Source organism: Photinus pyralis, unplaced genomic scaffold (assembly GCF_008802855.1).
Source record: "Photinus pyralis isolate 1611_PpyrPB1 unplaced genomic scaffold, Ppyr1.3 Ppyr1.4_LG9, whole genome shotgun sequence".
NCBI lineage: Eukaryota > Metazoa > Arthropoda > Insecta > Coleoptera > Lampyridae > Photinus > Photinus pyralis.
This window is the reverse complement of record NW_022170878.1, coordinates 17,307,046-17,325,333: the sequence shown is the minus strand read 5'-3', so window position 1 is coordinate 17,325,333 and position 18,288 is coordinate 17,307,046. Positions and strand designations below refer to the sequence as shown.

The following is an 18,288-nucleotide window of genomic DNA, read 5'->3' as shown; positions in this document are numbered from 1 at the left end:
TCATTAATCCTGTTTCCTTTTACCATGTATGTATCTAGTCCCAAAAAATGGGTTGCTAAACGAAGACTGCGTTTTAGCCTTTTTGGGAGGTGGAGAGCCGTTTATGTACTCCCTATATAAATACCCGCCTTTTGCTATTATTGTGCGCCACGGAGTATTACACTATATAGCACAGATAAAGTACACATCTGTAACTGTAGTATACTCAGCAAAGAATACCCATTGTGTGTCAGTTAGTCGTCCTATTCTATAATGAGAAGGTTTGCCCAAGATGAAAAAAAGCCAAGATGAGCAAATCGATTCTCCTCATTTGGCGACATTGTCCTCTTTTGACGACCAATGCTGAAGCATCCTTGTCCTCCTACACACCTCCATTTTTTTAAAATTTAATTCACATTTTCGTCTTGCTAAGATGAATCATTACTACCTATCACAAAGTCAACTGGAAATGGTAATTCCAAAAACCTTTCCATGACACAAACTGGCAACTTCAATAGCCACTTAAGCAGTACTAACAGCCTTTATTTATCCTTATCGAATGTGCCATATGATAACACTAATTTAAAATCCCTTATAAGTTGATCCAATAATTTTGGTTTTCTCTTTTCCCATTATACACTAATATAATTTTTCCTATTATCACATAATACGCTACCTATTATATTTTGATTTATTACCTACTTTAGTTTGTCTATAGTATGATTATTAACAATTTTCTTTCGCCTTAATTATAAATCTATCATTATAATTAATTAAAGTTTCAATTTTGTTGATATTTCTGCTCAACTGTTAAGTATTATGTGTCTGAATAAAATAAATTGATAGTTTTAACAATAGTTTTATTTTAATATAAGTTTAATTTTTCTACAGAATATAGCAAATTATTTAAATGTTTGTTTTTGTTTGGTTTTTTACCTTTCTTCAGCTCGTTAAGTAAGGGAAGTGTCTGCTGTAACGTTTCTAAAGAACTAGTATAATGTGCGACTAAGCCACTAAAGTTCGTCAATATTTCTATAATTTGCGTATCCCTGGAAAGTAAAAACTTCTGATAATTCGCGTCTAGAAGTACACAACACCAATTGATTAAGATATTTTCAAATTCGGTTACTGATTTTCCACACCGGCTGTTGGTGTCTGACGACATTAAATAAAAAATGTACTGCAAAAGAAGTATCGTGCACCCTAGATCTAATTTGCTATGAAGGTGAGGCAGTAGCAGCGAATCGCTGAACGAAGACATTAAAATCTTGTTCATTAAATTACACCGTTCCACTTGACGCAATTCGACAGGTACCACATTAGAACTCCCAACCAACTTCCCACTAAAATTTTTTGAATCAATCTTGATGGTAAAGCGAAGTAATTCCACCAAATACAATTCGGGTATATCGCAAAAGTAATCCAGGCAACTCAGAATTGCGTTGACATTCTTATTTTCGATATACTGGGGGATCACGATCTCGCAAATTGTGCTCTCTGAGAATCCCTGCTGTGACAGCTCGATCACTAGTTTCGCAATCTCCTTGGGAATTAATCTATCGATGTTCTCCAACGGGGACCCCCAACTAGCTTCCTCCAATTCTTCCATGACCACGACATCAGGATCCAAGTCGATTGTAGCGGTTCTGTGACTACCGACCAATGAAGATAACTGTTCTTTGTCCAAATAAAAGGGTATCACGCCTAAACTTTGACCAGAGCAAAACAATAAGTTATTTTCGATTTTCCACAATTTTGCGCCGGATGTAAATAGTTTAAGAAGCTGCTTCGATTGAGAAACCTTAAATTGTGTGTTGTACAAAATTAAAGCGGCACCCTCCTCGTTTGCGTCAGCGCCATACATGCCAATGTGATGTTGGTTAATGTAAGCCATCGTTATGTTGTCTTTACATGATAAAAACTCAAACTGTGAAAACAGATTTCCTGTCACTTTCGTTTCATTTACATTGCTTGTGTCTTGGTCAAGGGAGTAAGAGTAAAATCTTCCATCGGACCCTTAAAATGTTAAATTATAGAAATTACATTTGGTGCATCAATAGGTCCATTAAATTGCTCCCCCTATCAAAAGGAAAAAATCTCGTTCCTACTGTTGCTGTAAACCAGAAGTGAACATTGATGTGGAGAACAAATCAATGGATATCCCCCTGAATAACATACATAATATTAACAGCACAATGTTGTCGCAGTTATCAATTTGGCAAAGAATCTGGCCCTTTACAGTTAACCCCTTCTTTCGATTCACTTCCAAAGTGCTACAAGAAACTTGATCTTCACTAAACGTGTTTACTGTCACGTGCATCTTATGGCTAGGACCTGATAATACGGCTACATAATGTTTTTCGTTGAAATGTGCGGTAAGAACATCCAGGCTTGGGGTATGTAAGCTTGAAGTGCCCTCATTAACGCTTTCCTTGCGATTTTCTAATCCGTCACTTAGAGGTGTTACCGTACCGTTTTTAAATACCAGGAAACACTTTTGGTTACAACTGATTAATGTGTGGATCGGCTTGTTGAACTATAACGTAACATATTACAAAATAAAAGTCGAAGCGTGCTATTACCTTGAATTTTTTTAACTTATCAACGTACTCTTCTTCACCTTGCCAGGTTCGTATAAAGACCTGATTAAAAACAGCAACGTACTGATTTGTACATTTATCGTACACGACCGGTGAACTAAATTTGTCCTTCGTCCGCCAACTATGAATTTGTTTCTGATCTGAAATCTTCACGTGCGTTAGCCGTTGGTTGTAACACTTTAAACCGGCTTACTCTGTACTTAATCGCAATATTCTTTCCTAAGGTGACGATGACGTGCCCTGCCTCTGAATCCTGCGAGACACCTAACAGGTTTTTTTGATCAATTAAGGGGCACAGTCCGTAGTAAGAACCAAGCTTAGCCATTGTATTAACAGGGCCCTTAATCCCAATTTAAACACTAAGGAAATCACATGAAAATATGAAATAGTGAGGTTATGTTGTTTTGAGAATTGTGTGTGGGTTATGTCAGGTTATGTTTCGTGTGTTCTCATACAGGATGTTCTGATATATATAGCCCACATGCAGTTGGACCTACTTTGTATTAATTAAAAAATAAAATAAAAATGAAGTAGATTACTACATAAACTTTACCAAATCATTATGGTTATCTTTTACAGTTACCCATTAAATTTGGTAGTGGTTATGTATTCGTTGGACAACGGTTGTAGACAAATTACAAATTCACAATTTCGTTCCAAATAACAACTATGACAACCGTCAGCGCAACCTTATACAATTTTTTTAAGTAACTTGAATATATTTATATTACAATTACCCTGAATATTATTTATGCTTGGGTTTATGTCAATTATAAACACAATAATAATCATTTTGCTATTTTGGTTGGTGGCTACGAGTAATTCGTAGGTTGGGGGGGACCAGATTTAGGGGGGCTTATTAGAGATGCAGTCAATGGTGCAATTAGGAATCAATCCGGCCCTGTTATAATCAGATCATGGAATTTAAGCTTAGACTGTGAAAGTTCATTTACCTCATACAAAGGGTACAGCAACGTTATGAGGGCCCTCTTTCTCTGATTTCCCCTTATTGCGCATGCGCTGCTAAATTTTTATATTTGTTTTGTAAAACACTGATCTGTTTTTATTAATTTCTTTACCGCTTAACGTAGCAGAGAAGCAAATGGACGGAAAATTGTCGTAAAACGTTCAAAAAAGCAATAAAAGTTATTCATAAAGTGATGAGGTTATCAAATTTTACTGCATTGGTGCAGGGGATGACCTCTGCATTTAACATTTTTTGACTGAGATGGATTTAGCTGAAACGATGAAGAACGTTTTAAGTAAAGGCATTCAACAGACGTCGGTCAACGATTTGACCACATCAGCCAGTATGAACTTCGCTGCCAATGCCGGGTACGTCACCGAGAAGTTGTACATGCTGTTACAGCTGTACCTACAAAATAAGGGTTGGAATCCATCTGTCGAGTTGCTACAATGCTTTACTGAGCTGAAGGAGTCTTCTATGTTGCCGAGTGCGGCGTATCTACAGTAAGTGTAGCTTTAGGTGTCCGTTACATTAATGATCCTTTCATAGAATGATGGCGTCCCGTGTTACTTTAGACACACAGGGTAGGTTAATTTTGAGAGAGAATGGCAAAATTATTCTACCCTTTGAGCACTTTGCGAATGCGGTAATGCTGAAGCATATGAATGGCCCACATGGTTTACACTTGGGCCTGGAGGCAACCGTTCGAGCGGTAAGTTGTGCATTGCCTTAGCTGTAAATCCTAAGGTTTGTACCTCAAGGTAATGGAATCCTACACAATCGGTAGAGAAAATTTTGGCATGGAAAAGGAGTTTATAATCGAAGTTGTCGAAAACTGCCCCAATCCAGCATGTCGTTATTACAAAAATCAAATGGAATTAACCCAAAAAACAATTCAACACCTATCCGCACCAACCTACCTAAATGCCTCGCAAGCCAACTCGGACATTCGCGCTAACAATTTTAATTCTGAGTTTCCGATGCCGATACCGCCACCTGCCATTGCTTCACATCTCGGCATATCGGCCATGGACCTAACAGGGCCGGCTTTGGATAGCAAACCGATCGATCAACAAACCAAATCTGTTCCGCCCAATCAGATTACCGCCGCGATTATTCAACAGCAGAATAGGGCCATGGCTTTAGATAAGCTAAATGCCAACTTGGAGAAGCAAAGGCAAATGCAAATGCAGCAGCAAATCGATCTGGCAAAAAGTCAGAAGTCCCACTATGAAATGCCTGTGATTGAACCAAAGCTGTCTGATTTTTTGCGTGCCAATATCGATAGTTTTGAAGGTAAGCTCTTCATCAGTGGCGTTCCCAGATTGTTTTTCCCACAGGCGCGATTGCTCAAAACGCCTTTCATAAGGTTCAGATTGTTCAAAAAGCAACCCTTTTTTGGGACTTTCACTCAAAGCAGTTTCGAGACCAGTATAGGTCTTAGTTTGTCTACTATTTTTAGGTTTTTAGTTTAGTTTTCTCTTTTACTTTTTGTAAAAAAAATTCATGCTGACCTACTTCTTTGGACATCTGCACTGCAGGTAAATATTACATCAAGATTGATTTTTTGCATTTTGATTTTTGAAGATTTTATATTAATTATTTGAATGAAATTGATCTCGAATATCGGTCATTAAAAAAATTGGCATTCCTCACTTAGTTTGGTTGTACCAAAAAGTTCCGCATTTGGGCACTAAACCCCTCACTTTATGCTGGAGAGGACTTGATTGGTACTTTTTGTAATCAAATGTACATAGGCACCAACCTCTTCTGAAATGTAATATTTCTGTCTGCTTCTCTCACTTGGAGAGAGCACAAGCGGAATCTCTTACATTCTTTTTTTCACACAAAACAGTGCGGTTGTTGCAATTTGCAGTAGTTTGCGACAGAGAAACATGTCTATTGTTCCATGTGAAACAGAAGGACGCAGCATAACAGTTGCTCGTGGTGTAGGCATCGAATGTAAGAGAGAGCGCATGCGCTGTCTTCATGTGATAAAAGCAGACAGAAATATTAATTACATTAATTTTAATGAAGGGTAGTTTTGGCTTAATTTTTTTAGGGAAATATACTTTACGACCTTTTCTCATACGTACCAAATATACAAAAAGATTATTATTAAAATTAAAATTTGGGAGACTAAACCTAGCACCCTCACTGGGACCGCAAGTTTCTTTCACACTTGGAATCACTGAAATTGTATTGTAGGTTTCTCAGCCTCAAACAAAGACCTACTGGCCTTACATAACGGCGCGTGGTCCTCGAGTGGCATGCAAAGTTCGCAGGAAGACAAACGCTCTACAAATTCAGAAGGTGGCCAGGAGAAGATCATTCGAGCATTTGCCGAAGTTATGAAAAATATGCAACGTATGAAAACTTACGTTCGCCCTTCAATGTGCAAACCGTACGGAAAACAGTCCGAAGCGCTTCAAAAAAGTAACACCCAAACGTCAGAAACGCAAACTAATTTTCTACTTTTTGCAGCCTTAATGGACACAATTCAACTAGTACAATCGCTGCGAAGTTTTTTACCCCCACCCCACATACAGGTAAGTTCCTGGAAGAACGAAGACAAACACCGTTACGAAGAGACCTAATCCGCCATGACCTAATTTAATTTCTGTTTAGGCAGCCAATTATAAAATCTATAATTCGTTATACAGGTTGACCATCCTTTTGAAGGATGTAAAATGAAGCAAGCTTACCTTTCCTAACTAATTCTAATAATTTAGCGAATAAGATAATTGTCCTTTTCAGTATTGTTCGTAGTGAGTTTTATGGCATAAACAGAAATTGCCGCAATCTCATCTTTGTACATGTGTCGTGTATAAACTGTAGTAGCAAAACGGCCAGAAACGTTCGGAATTCACTTTTCTAGTCATGAAATTGCAAGAGTTTGAAGGTTTTGTTTTTCGAAATTGGGACTGTGATATTTTTTACGGAACGGCCATGACATGACAATTTTTAAAACAGAATCACTCATTCCACTGTTTTGCTTCTTGTAATTACGTTTTTAATTTTGAACAATTTTTGTACAGGGTGGTAGTAAGATCTAAAAAGATTTTGATTATCAAAATTTGACTGCTGGAATCGGTATTATTTTTGTAGATCTGAATTGGTAGATCTGAGCCAGTATACAAGTAATGTAAGACTGTTTATAAATGTATTTTTAGTTTTGTAACTGTAGAGTAATAACTTTTATGTCGTCATTTATTAAGTGTTAAAGTGCTGGTAGTTTACCTTTGATGGTACGGCTTTGCTTCTTAGAAATCCTTATTAGACATGTACTTTTTTTAGGTTTACAAAGTATATTCAAATGTTTATTATTATTATTCATTGATTTATTGTTGTTTTTCATCAAAGTAATATTTTTCTTTGTTAATTTGATAACAGTTTTGTGCAATTACTTAAAGCAAGAGAATAATAATTTATTTAATCGTGTCATTACTGCTTTTTTTTTACAATCACATGTACGAGTCCTACTGTGCCATAGGAACATAAAACAGCCGTCAAGAATCTTACAACAATCTCACACAAAATGTGTTCCACAGATTATACCATATCGTATGTACACTACTACCTTATTGCTATTTAGTTTTCAGTTTTATTTAAATATTGGCAAAGTTGCATGTAAATTAAATTTGCAATACCAAGTACAAAAATATATGAAATAAATAAAATGAAGGTGGAGAAAACGTCAGGGTGGTCCAAAACCCGCTATTTAGAATATCTGTTCCATTTTCACACTTGGCAACAGACAATCGGATTCAACGTGGTCGAAATATGGGATGGCATGTACGAGTAAAAAATAAGAGGAGAGAACCTTGCACACAACGGAAATGGTTAAAAAGGAGGTTATAAGAGTGGGGGGAAACGCGTCGCCATTGGCAGTGGAGTAAAAACAAAACCACATATATTTGTGACAAAATAACTTGCATCGTTTCTTCCGTTTTATTATAAAAGTCAAGTGAACATAACTGCCCATCTCAAAGGAGGTAATATGATGGCGAGTTTCCGTCGCGGGCTATGCTAATTCGCACGCGCACCACAGTTACATTCTCTCCCCTTATTTTTTTACTAAACTTCAAAATGAATATTTTGAACACAACGCCTCCAATAACTTGAAATGTAATCATGATCGTTGCTGGTATATGGCAATTAACAAGAAGTCTTTCAAACTGCATCTTCTAATACATGCTAATCAAAAATCGGAGAATTTGAAATATAGCCATTGCGGTATAAGGGATATGAACAGACGCAGAATTTTTCAAGCTACAAGAAATTTGTTTCCAAGTTATTGCGTTAAATTAATTGGGGGAGAAGAAGATTGCGCCCGTCTAAAATCTAGGGAGTTCGAAATTTTCATTGTTTTTCGGCTTCCAAAGCCAACTACAAGTTTATCCTGGTAATCTGTGCTGGTGCTTGTATCTCATTAATTATTATTAAATATTTCTATGACACACCCTGTGTGATTTCAGCTAATCCATATTTTAAAAAAGAGCGCGTAACGGAAACGCAATGTTTTCGGGAGGTGACCGTAATATTTAAAGTGGCGTCTGTTTGTTTTCCTGTTTATTTCGGTTGTGCAGACGGTGTGAGTTGGTGGCAATTTTTTACCCTTTTACTTTTTTAAATTAAGGGATAATAATGGATTTTTTAAAATTTTATTCACATTACATGTCACCATGATTGGTACCTAAATTTTGTCCTAGACAAGTCAAGTCTAGTAGCTTTTGTGTACCACGAATAGTTTAATGGCGGCGCTTGTGTGATTTTCATCTAAGTTTTCTGCAGTTAATGACGAGGCATCTTTACTTGTGGTAAGTGTATTTGTTATTGGATGCAGTTTGTGCACGTTTTGCGTACAGTATTTTATGGGTTTCTTATTTACAACGCTTTTGTAACAATTGAGGTTAGGATCTTGATCTAGAATTATGAAGAGGCCTGTTTGGTGCAACCCAGCACCCCCACGTTCAAACGTAACACAGAACCTTTGGGCTACATACATTAATACCAAACTTATACTGAATCGTCACTTAATAGAGCTTAAGACTCATGATAACGACTGTTGGTTTGTTGGATCCTGAAGCTGCTACAATGACACTGTTCATTAGCCTAAATTGTGAACTGTGTATAGTTGGAGCAAGCTCAGTCCAGACAACCATTAACAGCATTTTTTGCAGGTGCACAGGGTTGCACCAGTGCAGTACATCAAATACCTCGCCATTAAATAGTTTGTAATTTTGACGCACTTTTGGAATTGGTTCGGAAGAGTGAGAGTGGCTACAATTGGTCAAGCACACGGTATCTCCAGCAGTTTATCTGATATAAATTGCAGGTCGTAGATTGTGCAAGAATAACTGCAGATGCTCTGCATAGTTGCAGTAAACTTTTTTACTTTACTGCTGGTTTTCGCATCTCACACTTTTACAAAGCATCTTATTCTGTATCCCAGAATGAGGAAGTTGTTGACAGCTGCTAGAATATCATTTACAGTGTACCTACTAGTTTATATTGTCCACCAGCTAATTACTCCTCATTCTGAAATGAACTATACATAGTAGCTTACACAGTATTTTACTTGCAGAACATGTATCTATACAATCTAACTTTGCAAAGGGCTACGGCAATTACCCATGCCGTTCACGGTAACTTTTCGGGCACAAAACAACAAGAGATCATTATTTCACGAGGCAAAAGCATAGAATTGCTGAGGCCGGATCCGAACACGGGAAAGGTACACACGTTACTAACGGTGGAAATATTCGGCATCGTAAGATCGTTGATGGGATTTCGTCTGACCGGCGGTACCAAAGATTACATTGTGGTCGGTTCGGATTCCGGTCGAATCGTTATACTAGAGTATATTGTCGCTAAAAATGCGTTTGAAAAGATACATCAAGAAACCTTTGGTAAATCGGGTTGTCGGCGAATCGTCCCCGGACAATACTTGGCCATAGATCCCAAGGGAAGAGCCGTAATGATAGGCGCAATTGAGAAGCAGAAACTTGTTTATATTCTGAATCGTGATCCGGAAGCTCGTCTCACCATCTCGTCACCTTTAGAGGCGCACAAGAGCAATACGTTAGTATATCACATGGTCGGTGTTGATGTCGGTTACGAAAACCCAATGTTTGCTTGTTTAGAGATCGATTACGAGGAGGCGGATTCCGATCCGACCGGCGAGGCGGCGCAGAAAACACAGCAAACGCTAACCTTCTACGAACTTGACTTGGGTGTGAACCACGTGGTACGCAAATATTCTGAACCGTTAGAGGAGCACGCGAATTTTCTTGTTTCGGTGCCCGGCGGTAATGACGGTCCCTCCGGTGTATTGATCTGTTCCGAAAATTATTTGACATACAAAAACTTGGGTGACCAGCATGATATTCGTTGCCCCATACCGAGGCGGAGGAATGATTTGGACGACCCCGAAAGGGGGATGATCTTCGTTTGTTCTGCCACTCACAAGACGAAGTCGATGTTCTTCTTTTTGGCGCAGACTGAGCAGGGAGACATATTTAAGATTACTTTGGAGACTGATGAGGATGTTGTCACAGAAATTAAGTTGAAGTACTTCGACACTGTACCAGTGGCGACTGCGATGTGCGTGTTGAAGACTGGATTTTTATTCGTCGCGTCGGAGTTCGGAAATCAGTAAGTTTGCTTACCAGGATTCTTTCCAGACTGCAAAACTTTGGGCGGGGTTATCTATTAACACGTTTAGCGCCGCAGCGGTCCGTGGGGGCCGCTCGTAACATATCTGATAGGGCCACGGCGGTCCCTAGGGACCACTCGGTAGTTGCAGCAGTTTTTATTAAATTTATTATTTTTATTTTTAAATAAACAAATGTACAGTGTGTAAAGCGATGGGGTATACAAGAGGGAATTTTTTTTAATATTGATTTATGAAAAAAATTTATTCTTCATAATATTTTTTGCTTGCTTTGAAAGTACCAATAACGTTTCGATTGTTTGTGGTTTGATAGTAATACTCTATTTTAATTATAATGTAGAATGATAACTTTCAATAAAAAAAAATTAATTTTATTATTTTTCCAAATTTTTATAAATAAATTTTAGATTATCGAAACGTTATTGGTACTTTCAAAGCAAGCAAAACATATTATGAAGAATAAATTTTTTTCATAAATCAATATTTAAAAAAAAATTCCCTCTTGTATACCCCATCGCTATACACACTGTATCATGATATTTATAACTTTTTGCCATTATACCCGCCATAACATATCCGAAAATGCTTAAAATGGTTTTTGGCCCGATAAAAAATTTTCAAAAATTTCTGGTGGCACTCAACGTGTTAAGTTATAAAAATCACTTGATGTTAAATACCGGATGGTTCAAATTCGTGGCTCACCATTGAGATCTCCGTAACGGTGGGAGATACAATGATGGTTAAATGGGGGCAAAGTTGTCATTTTTTGGAGCTAAAAAAACGCATTTGAAATTTTTGAAAAATCTGGAAATAACCGAGGTATCGCCGAAAAACTGGAAATGTTGACCTACTGCTTTTTATGGACGCCATATTGAATTTTTGCGGAATGAGAAGGGAAAAAAATGACGTCTTGTTATAGTTCCATATAAATTTACAAGGAAAATCTCAATATCAAATGTTTAACATTCGTTTCTCAACAAAATATCATTATTTTCCTTTTTGTCTCTATCTCATTCTGTAAAAATCCAATATGGCGTCTATGTAGCTGCTACATCTAGTGTGTTATGGAAATTCTGATAACAGATTGAGATTCTCCGAAAAAAGTGTTCATAGAAGGTACTAATGGGAACCATCCATTTAAACTAGAGAAAAGGAAAACGAAATTTGACATTTTCAGTATTTCAGTGAAATCTTGGTTATTTTCATAGATTTTTCAAAAATTTCAAATGCGTTGTTTAGTCACAAAATGAGGCAACTTTGCTCCCATTTAACCATCATGGTATCTCTCATTGTTTTTTACAATTTATGTAAATAAAACAATCATTATTTTTAATTGTTTGTAATAATTACCTTGTTCCTTAAAAAAACCAACCTCAAAGATAATTACACCCTGTTTTGGTGATTTTCAGTGATCTTTTTATTAATGGAAATCAAAGTGTTGCAGTTTGGGAGGTTTCCTCGTTAGTTGCATCCGTATGCTAATGAAATTGTGAAGCTTTCTGTACCAAATAGCACATTTGGGTGACGACGACGACGAGTTGGAGTTCAGTTCGGCCATGCCGCTGGAAGAGGGCGACACGTTCTTCTTCGCACCTCGTCCCCTGAGAAATTTAGTCCTTGTGGATGAAATGGAATCGCTATCTCCAATATTGTCGTGCAGGGTTGCTGATTTGGCCGGCGAGGACACTCCACAGTTGTACATGCTGTGCGGGCGCGGTCCCAGATCGTCGCTTAGAGTTCTACGGCACGGTCTTGAGGTCTCGGAAATGGCGGTTTCGGAACTGCCCGGAAATCCGAACGCGGTCTGGACAGTAAAACGTAGAAGCGATGGTAAGTTGGCATTTTCTGTAACTTTTTGCTTCCCTTTGAAATCGTTGCTGGTGACAAAGTCACGTGCTCGATTTCAATAAAACTAAAGCAAGCAAAAATTAAACGAGCCTGGTGCTTGAAGTAAGTCTCAGACACCAGTGCTTTTATCTTTCAGGGTATTCGTTGGTGGACAAATTCCAGTTCGCATCATTCAGGTAAGTGGATAAATCTTCGATTATCATCATAACGGTTGCAGTTTTCATGATGACATAATCCGTGTTTCACCTGATTTTAATTGTGATTACAATTTGACCTGTCTGATTAAATATACCAACTTGAAATATTGTCGAATATGTAACGCAATTACAACGTTAGTGTTTGTTGTTGCAGATGAATTTGATGCTTACATTATTGTGTCTTTCGTCAATGCTACCCTTGTGTTGTCGATTGGGGAGACTGTTGAAGAAGTTACGGACAGTGGTTTTTTGGGTACCACTCCTACGCTATCCTGTGCTGCTTTAAGCGACGATGCACTAGTACAGGTAAATAGATATTATAAATTATCAGACGGAAGAGGGAAGACTAATGCTAAATACACATGTAGTACACAAATTATCGAATTGACCTAAAAAACCCCCTAAATTTGAATTTTTATTAATAATTTGCGAACATTGTGTGTACAGGGTTGTCCAAATGTGTAGGACACATTTTTATGGAAACACCTTTTATTTTAACAAATAGAAAAAATTGGACTTACGATGTCTGGAGTTCATTTATTCATGTATGATGTTTAGTTTCTTTTTTTTACTGTAGTTATTTTATGTTCGTGCTAATAAAGACTATTATTATTATTATTTGAAAGAGAAAATCAGTGACACAAACAGAATTCAGCTATCTCTAATCGTTTGGCCGGTAGGGGACGTTTTTATACAGGTTGTTTTTTATGTGACCCCAAACTACATTTTTTTGATACACATCACCCCGTATATTTTGCAGTTTTTGAAAAGGCTGCAAAGTTTCCTAAATTTTGTTGTTGGTATCACGTGTTATACGTATTTATATCAAATACACCTAGGTTTTCATGGTGAACAAAAGATGGCCAGATTTTTTAAAACGACAATGTTTTGGTTATCTGGAAATTTTTTCCAAACATTTTTAATTTCAAGAAACCAAAAAACAACGAACATGAAACCTTATGTGATTGTAATGAATAAAATGCAATATTGCAAGTAATATTAAATATAACATGTGATAAATCAAAAATTCCAAAATATACCGGGTTTACAGTAGTCAGAGTTGAAATAAAATACTACCTTGTTACGACTTAGATTTTGACGCGCCGCACTGCTGCTGCAATGTGCTGCTATTACCTATCTAGATCCATTTTTTTTCTATCTTAAAGTAAGGGTGTTAGCACCATAAGGAAGTGTCCCATTTGAACCACCCTGTATATACAAAAAGAAAAAAATGTTCTTTAAAAGTTGCTTAAACTGACCTAAAACGCCATTTGATGAGATTGTCACATGTTTAAAAAATGATGAGCACAATACCATCTAGCTAGGAAGCTTTTAAAAATTTGATTATGAAAGCCATTTAAATTTTCCCTCTATTGGTGATTTCTGGCTATATATCCAATATACTAGGATTTTGACTCCTCCCCTTTACATTTACTCTTAAGGCCAATACACACATTACATCTTCGTGTTTACATAACTGTTGATGGAAATTCATTGGCCAATAATAAACGCACATGTTCATAGTACCATAACTTTTGTATGAAAATTATGGGTCTCCCAACTGTGCGACATTACTTTGTACCTTAGGTACTTTGCAGCCATCTGAGACTAAATAAAGCTTTTGTCTAGGTTTATCCTGATGGAATTCGACACATTTGCTCCGATAAGCGGGTCAATGAGTGGAAGGCACCTGGAAAAAAGACCATTGTTAAATGCGCGGTGAACCAGAGGCAGGTGGTCATAGCGTTATCGGGAGGAGAGTTGGTGTATTTCGAAATGGATCCGGTGGGTATATTATGAAAAATAATTGTGCGTGAATATAACTACTGGTAACTGTAAAAGTTATCAGATATTTCTTCATGCTATAGGAAGATCTTTTTGTCGCCTTTGCTATGGTTTTGTAACATATCGAAGTGAATCATTAAGAAACATTTGTTCTACCACTCAACCCTTCTATAAACATTTGATTACACTCTTGTTCTTTTCAGACGGGTCAGTTGCACGAATACAAAGACCGTAAGCGGATGAATTCAGATGTAGTCTGTATGGCATTAGCAAATGTGGCACCTGGAGAGCAACGTTCTTGGTTTCTCGCAGTCGGCTTGGCAGATAACACTGTCAGAATTATATCGTTAGATCCAACCGATTGTCTATCGCCCCGCTCTATGCAGGCACTACCCGTGTGTCCGGAATCACTTTGTATTGTCGAAATGGGTTGTACAGAACGTAACCCTGAAGATGCTGCAGCTGCTAGCACCACAAGTACCTTGTATTTAAACATTGGTTTACAAAATGGTGCTCTCCTCAGGACTGTATTGGATCCTGTTTCGGGTGATTTGACCGATACCAGAACAAGATATCTTGGCTCGCGACCCGTCAAGCTATTCCGCATAAGAATGCAAGACTCGGAAGCAGTATTGGCTATGAGCAGTCGTTCGTGGCTAAGTTACTACTATCAAAGCCGTTTCTATTTAACACCCTTGTCATATGAAAGTTTAGAGTACGCGTCCGGTTTCAGTTCCGAGCAATGTCCCGAGGGTATTGTTGCAATTTCCACTAACACTCTTCGTATTTTGGCCTTGGAAAAATTGGGCGCAGTTTTCAATCAGATTTCGTTTCCCCTTGAGTATACGCCACGAAAATTTGTTATCCATCCAGAGACGTCCAATATTATTATGCTAGAGACGGAACATAATGCCTACACTGAGGATACAAAAAAGCAGCGCCGTTTGCAGATGGCGGAAGAAATGCGCGAGGCGGCAGGTGAAGAAGAACAAGAGTTGGCAAAGGAAATGGCGGAAGCTTTTTTAAATGAGGACTTGCCGGAAAATATCTTCTCTGCGCCGAAAGCGGGACACGGAATGTGGGCTTCTACAATGAGAATAATGGATCCGGTACAAGGGACTACATTTAAAATGAAAAGATTCGAACAAAATGAAGCTGCAATGTGTATATCTTTGGTCAAGTTTAACGGACAACCTGAACACCAGTGGTTTTTGATAGTCGGCGTCGCCAAGGATTTACAGCTCAATCCTAGGTTATGTATTTCGGGATATATAGATACCTATAAAGTGGAGATGTCTTGTCGCGAGTTAGAACTAATACATCGTACACCAGTTGAAGAAGTTCCTTATGCCGTTTGTTCGTATAATGGTCGGTTGTTGGCCGGGGTCGGTCGATTGTTGAGGTTATACGATTATGGAAAAAAGAAGTTATTGCGCAAATGTGAGAATAAGGTAATTTTTTCTATTGGTAGGTAATAGGTCGTAAACATCTTGTTATTTATACACCCTAAAGAGATGAAAAGTACAATACAATGCATTGTTGCCAAGTTAAGTATGATTTCTCATGTAAACAAAAATTCCAAAGGTGACTAGACAGTCGCTAACTTTTGATTTCTATGTATAACTTGCGATAGTATTTTAACATTACTCTTCGGTTTGTGTAATTACCCTCATTAAATGATGACAAAAATACACATTTACTTATTGTTCAGTGTTGAAACATCCTGCAGTACTGATTTAAAAAGAAATTTTAAGATGCTCTCCTGCACAGCTTACCCCCATTTACTGATACTTGTTTGTATATTGCAGCACATTCCAAATCTCATCGTCAATATTCAGGCGATGGGTCGGCGAATTTTTGTCGCCGATGTTCAAGAATCTATCTACATGGTTCGTTACAAAAAGCACGAAAATCAGCTGATCATATTCGCGGATGACACACATCCACGTTGGATAACCTGCACCTCAGTCCTTGACTATGACACCGTCGCAACGGCGGACAAGTTTGGTAACATTGGCATTGTACGACTTCCCCCCAACACAACAGATGATGTGGACGAGGATCCAACGGGAAACAAAAGCTTGTGGGATCGAGGTCTCTTAAATGGAGCATCTCAAAAGGCTGATACAATAGCAACATTCCATGTGGGCGAAACTGTCACTTGGTTACAGAAGGCTACCTTGATTCCTGGTGGCTGGGAATCTCTAATTTACACGACCGTTTCCGGCTCCGTCGGCGTTTTGGTACCATTTACTTCCCACGAAGATCACGACTTCTTTCAGCATCTTGAGATGCACATGCGCAGTGAGAATTCACCGTTGTGTGGGCGGGATCACTTGTCATTTAGAAGCTATTATTATCCAGTGAAGGTTTGTATTGCATACAGAATTTGTAATGTTAACTCACGACTTTCATTCCAGAACGTAATTGATGGAGACTTATGTGAACAATATAATTCACTTGAACCAAGCAAGCAAAAAAGTATTGCTATCGATCTTGAACGTACACCTGCAGAAGTTTCCAAGAAACTTGAGGACATTCGAACTCGATATGCGTTTTAAGTGTTACTGCTTATAATAATTTTTTTGTTTAAAATAATGTTTAGATATAGTTTGTATGTGTGAAGTATGATGTACATATTTATTTAAAAAAAATGCATAGTATTTTTCTTTTGTAATTGAATTGGTTGATATGAATTGTGTGGGTGGTTACTGGTAGGGAAAATGCTCTACTGTAGTATAGATATTTGTTCTATTCATTCATAACAATCTTCTAAGTTATTGCCAACTATATATGGGATACATGACCTTGTTCATTGTCTTTCAATACAGTTGGGTAGTCTACAAAATACATGTATATTTTTAGTGGAACTTTTTCTTGGTGTTTTTATTTCACTACTGTATTGTATCTTTTGGTTTGCTACAGTTTGCTGTGCTGGTAGATTTTGAATGTTGGAAAGTGGCTGCTAGCCAGTTTGCTTTCGTTTATGAAGGTACTGATTATCACCACCAGTGGCGTAGCAAGGTCTTCTGACACCCGGGGCGGAATTTCAACTTGTCACCCTTGCTATAATTAATCATAAGCCTTTTCAAATTTTAGATACGTTTTTGTCACCCCTACAGGTCCGCACCCCCCTTCCTACGCCACTGATCACCACAATTGACCTGTGTAAGTATGTTGTACAGATGGGGCACCAATTTCATATAGAAATTAGTTGCTGGTTTGGTTTGGTTTCAAATTTCATCTAATACATTGCGTTAACTTAAAACGAGGTTTAAACTGCTTTTGTGCAAGGGGCCCTATGAGAACTATGTAATTGGTAATTATTGCTGTGTTTCAAATCCTTTTCATAGCTGTCCTTGCGGTATTCGCGAAAATATGTTGTATTGTAAAACGGCTGTAACAAATGTGATCTCTTGTGCAGATAAAGCGCATTTTTTTTAAACAGAAATAGCTTTTTTTTTAACGTCACCAATGGATATATTTCTTGCACACAAGTTGCTAAGATATGCACCTTTGGGTTCATTTGTTTCAGCCGTTTTACAATAGGGCAGATTTTCGCGAATAAAATAATTTTAGTAAAATGGCCATTTTCTTCTGCGCTTGAACAACTATAAACTTGGTCTACATATTGTGGTCTGTGAAAAAATTTAGAGGTACGGGAGATCCTATAGTTGGCAAGAAAAGAGACAACCGTCAACCACACCACAAAAATCACGGGCCTCATACATATACCCTTCGACAATAAATATCTATAAAGATTGTTATACGTAAAAGTGCGAGCTGATTGTTCATACTCAAGGCCGGAAAGATATATTGTTACCAAATCAATTTGTTTTTTCATAAACATTAAGGGTCAGAAATGATTCATTCATGCTGTTTCTTTATTATTTAAAAAATTAACAATTACAATAGCCTGGGTAACGATTTATTTAATACAGTAAGTGCTGAATCTATATCAGATGAATTCTCCTCGGGTACTTTCGGCTCTTCTATTGGGGCAATGTTTTCTATATCTTCATCTTCCGTAGGGGTAGATGTAGAGCTATCGTCAACGGACTCAGAATCTTCACTTTGTAAATTATCTGTTAAACATAATACACCTCTTATCACGCTTTTACATTCACCAAGCAACTGTTGTTGGTCTTCAATGTCTTTTGTCAACTCGGTGATGATACCTTTAACAGACTTTTCGAGCTGTTTCAGATTTTCATTAAATTTGTATATACTTTTGGG

At 37.6% G+C, this 18,288-nt stretch overlaps 3 protein-coding genes across 3 annotated transcripts; 2 read left to right on the top strand and 1 right to left on the bottom strand.

Annotated features, from left to right (window-relative positions):
- Positions 1-822: 822 nt before the first annotated feature.
- Positions 823-3,037, bottom strand: LOC116180239 (nucleolar protein 11). Its single transcript, XM_031500134.1, has 4 exons — positions 2,773-3,037; positions 2,562-2,726; positions 2,158-2,515; positions 823-1,995 (listed from the first exon to the last, which is right to left on the bottom strand). Exons 1-4 carry the CDS (start codon positions 2,902-2,904, stop codon positions 845-847), a joined length of 1,806 nt encoding a protein of 601 aa, XP_031355994.1. The 5' UTR covers positions 2,905-3,037; the 3' UTR covers positions 823-844.
- Positions 3,038-3,605: 568 nt separating this feature from the next.
- On the top strand, positions 3,606-6,990 carry LOC116180898. Its single transcript, XM_031501078.1, has 5 exons — positions 3,606-4,049; positions 4,096-4,258; positions 4,308-4,842; positions 5,755-5,982; positions 6,031-6,990. The coding sequence occupies exons 1-5, from the start codon at positions 3,808-3,810 to the stop codon at positions 6,141-6,143; spliced, it is 1,281 nt and encodes a 426-aa protein (XP_031356938.1). The 5' UTR covers positions 3,606-3,807; the 3' UTR covers positions 6,144-6,990.
- Positions 6,991-8,093: 1,103 nt separating this feature from the next.
- Positions 8,094-16,729, top strand: LOC116180324 (splicing factor 3B subunit 3). Its single transcript, XM_031500254.1, has 8 exons — positions 8,094-8,366; positions 9,134-10,203; positions 11,718-12,052; positions 12,422-12,573; positions 13,897-14,052; positions 14,256-15,503; positions 15,861-16,421; positions 16,473-16,729. The coding sequence occupies exons 2-8, from the start codon at positions 9,137-9,139 to the stop codon at positions 16,611-16,613; spliced, it is 3,660 nt and encodes a 1,219-aa protein (XP_031356114.1). The 5' UTR covers positions 8,094-8,366; positions 9,134-9,136; the 3' UTR covers positions 16,614-16,729.
- Positions 16,730-18,288: the final 1,559 nt, after the last annotated feature.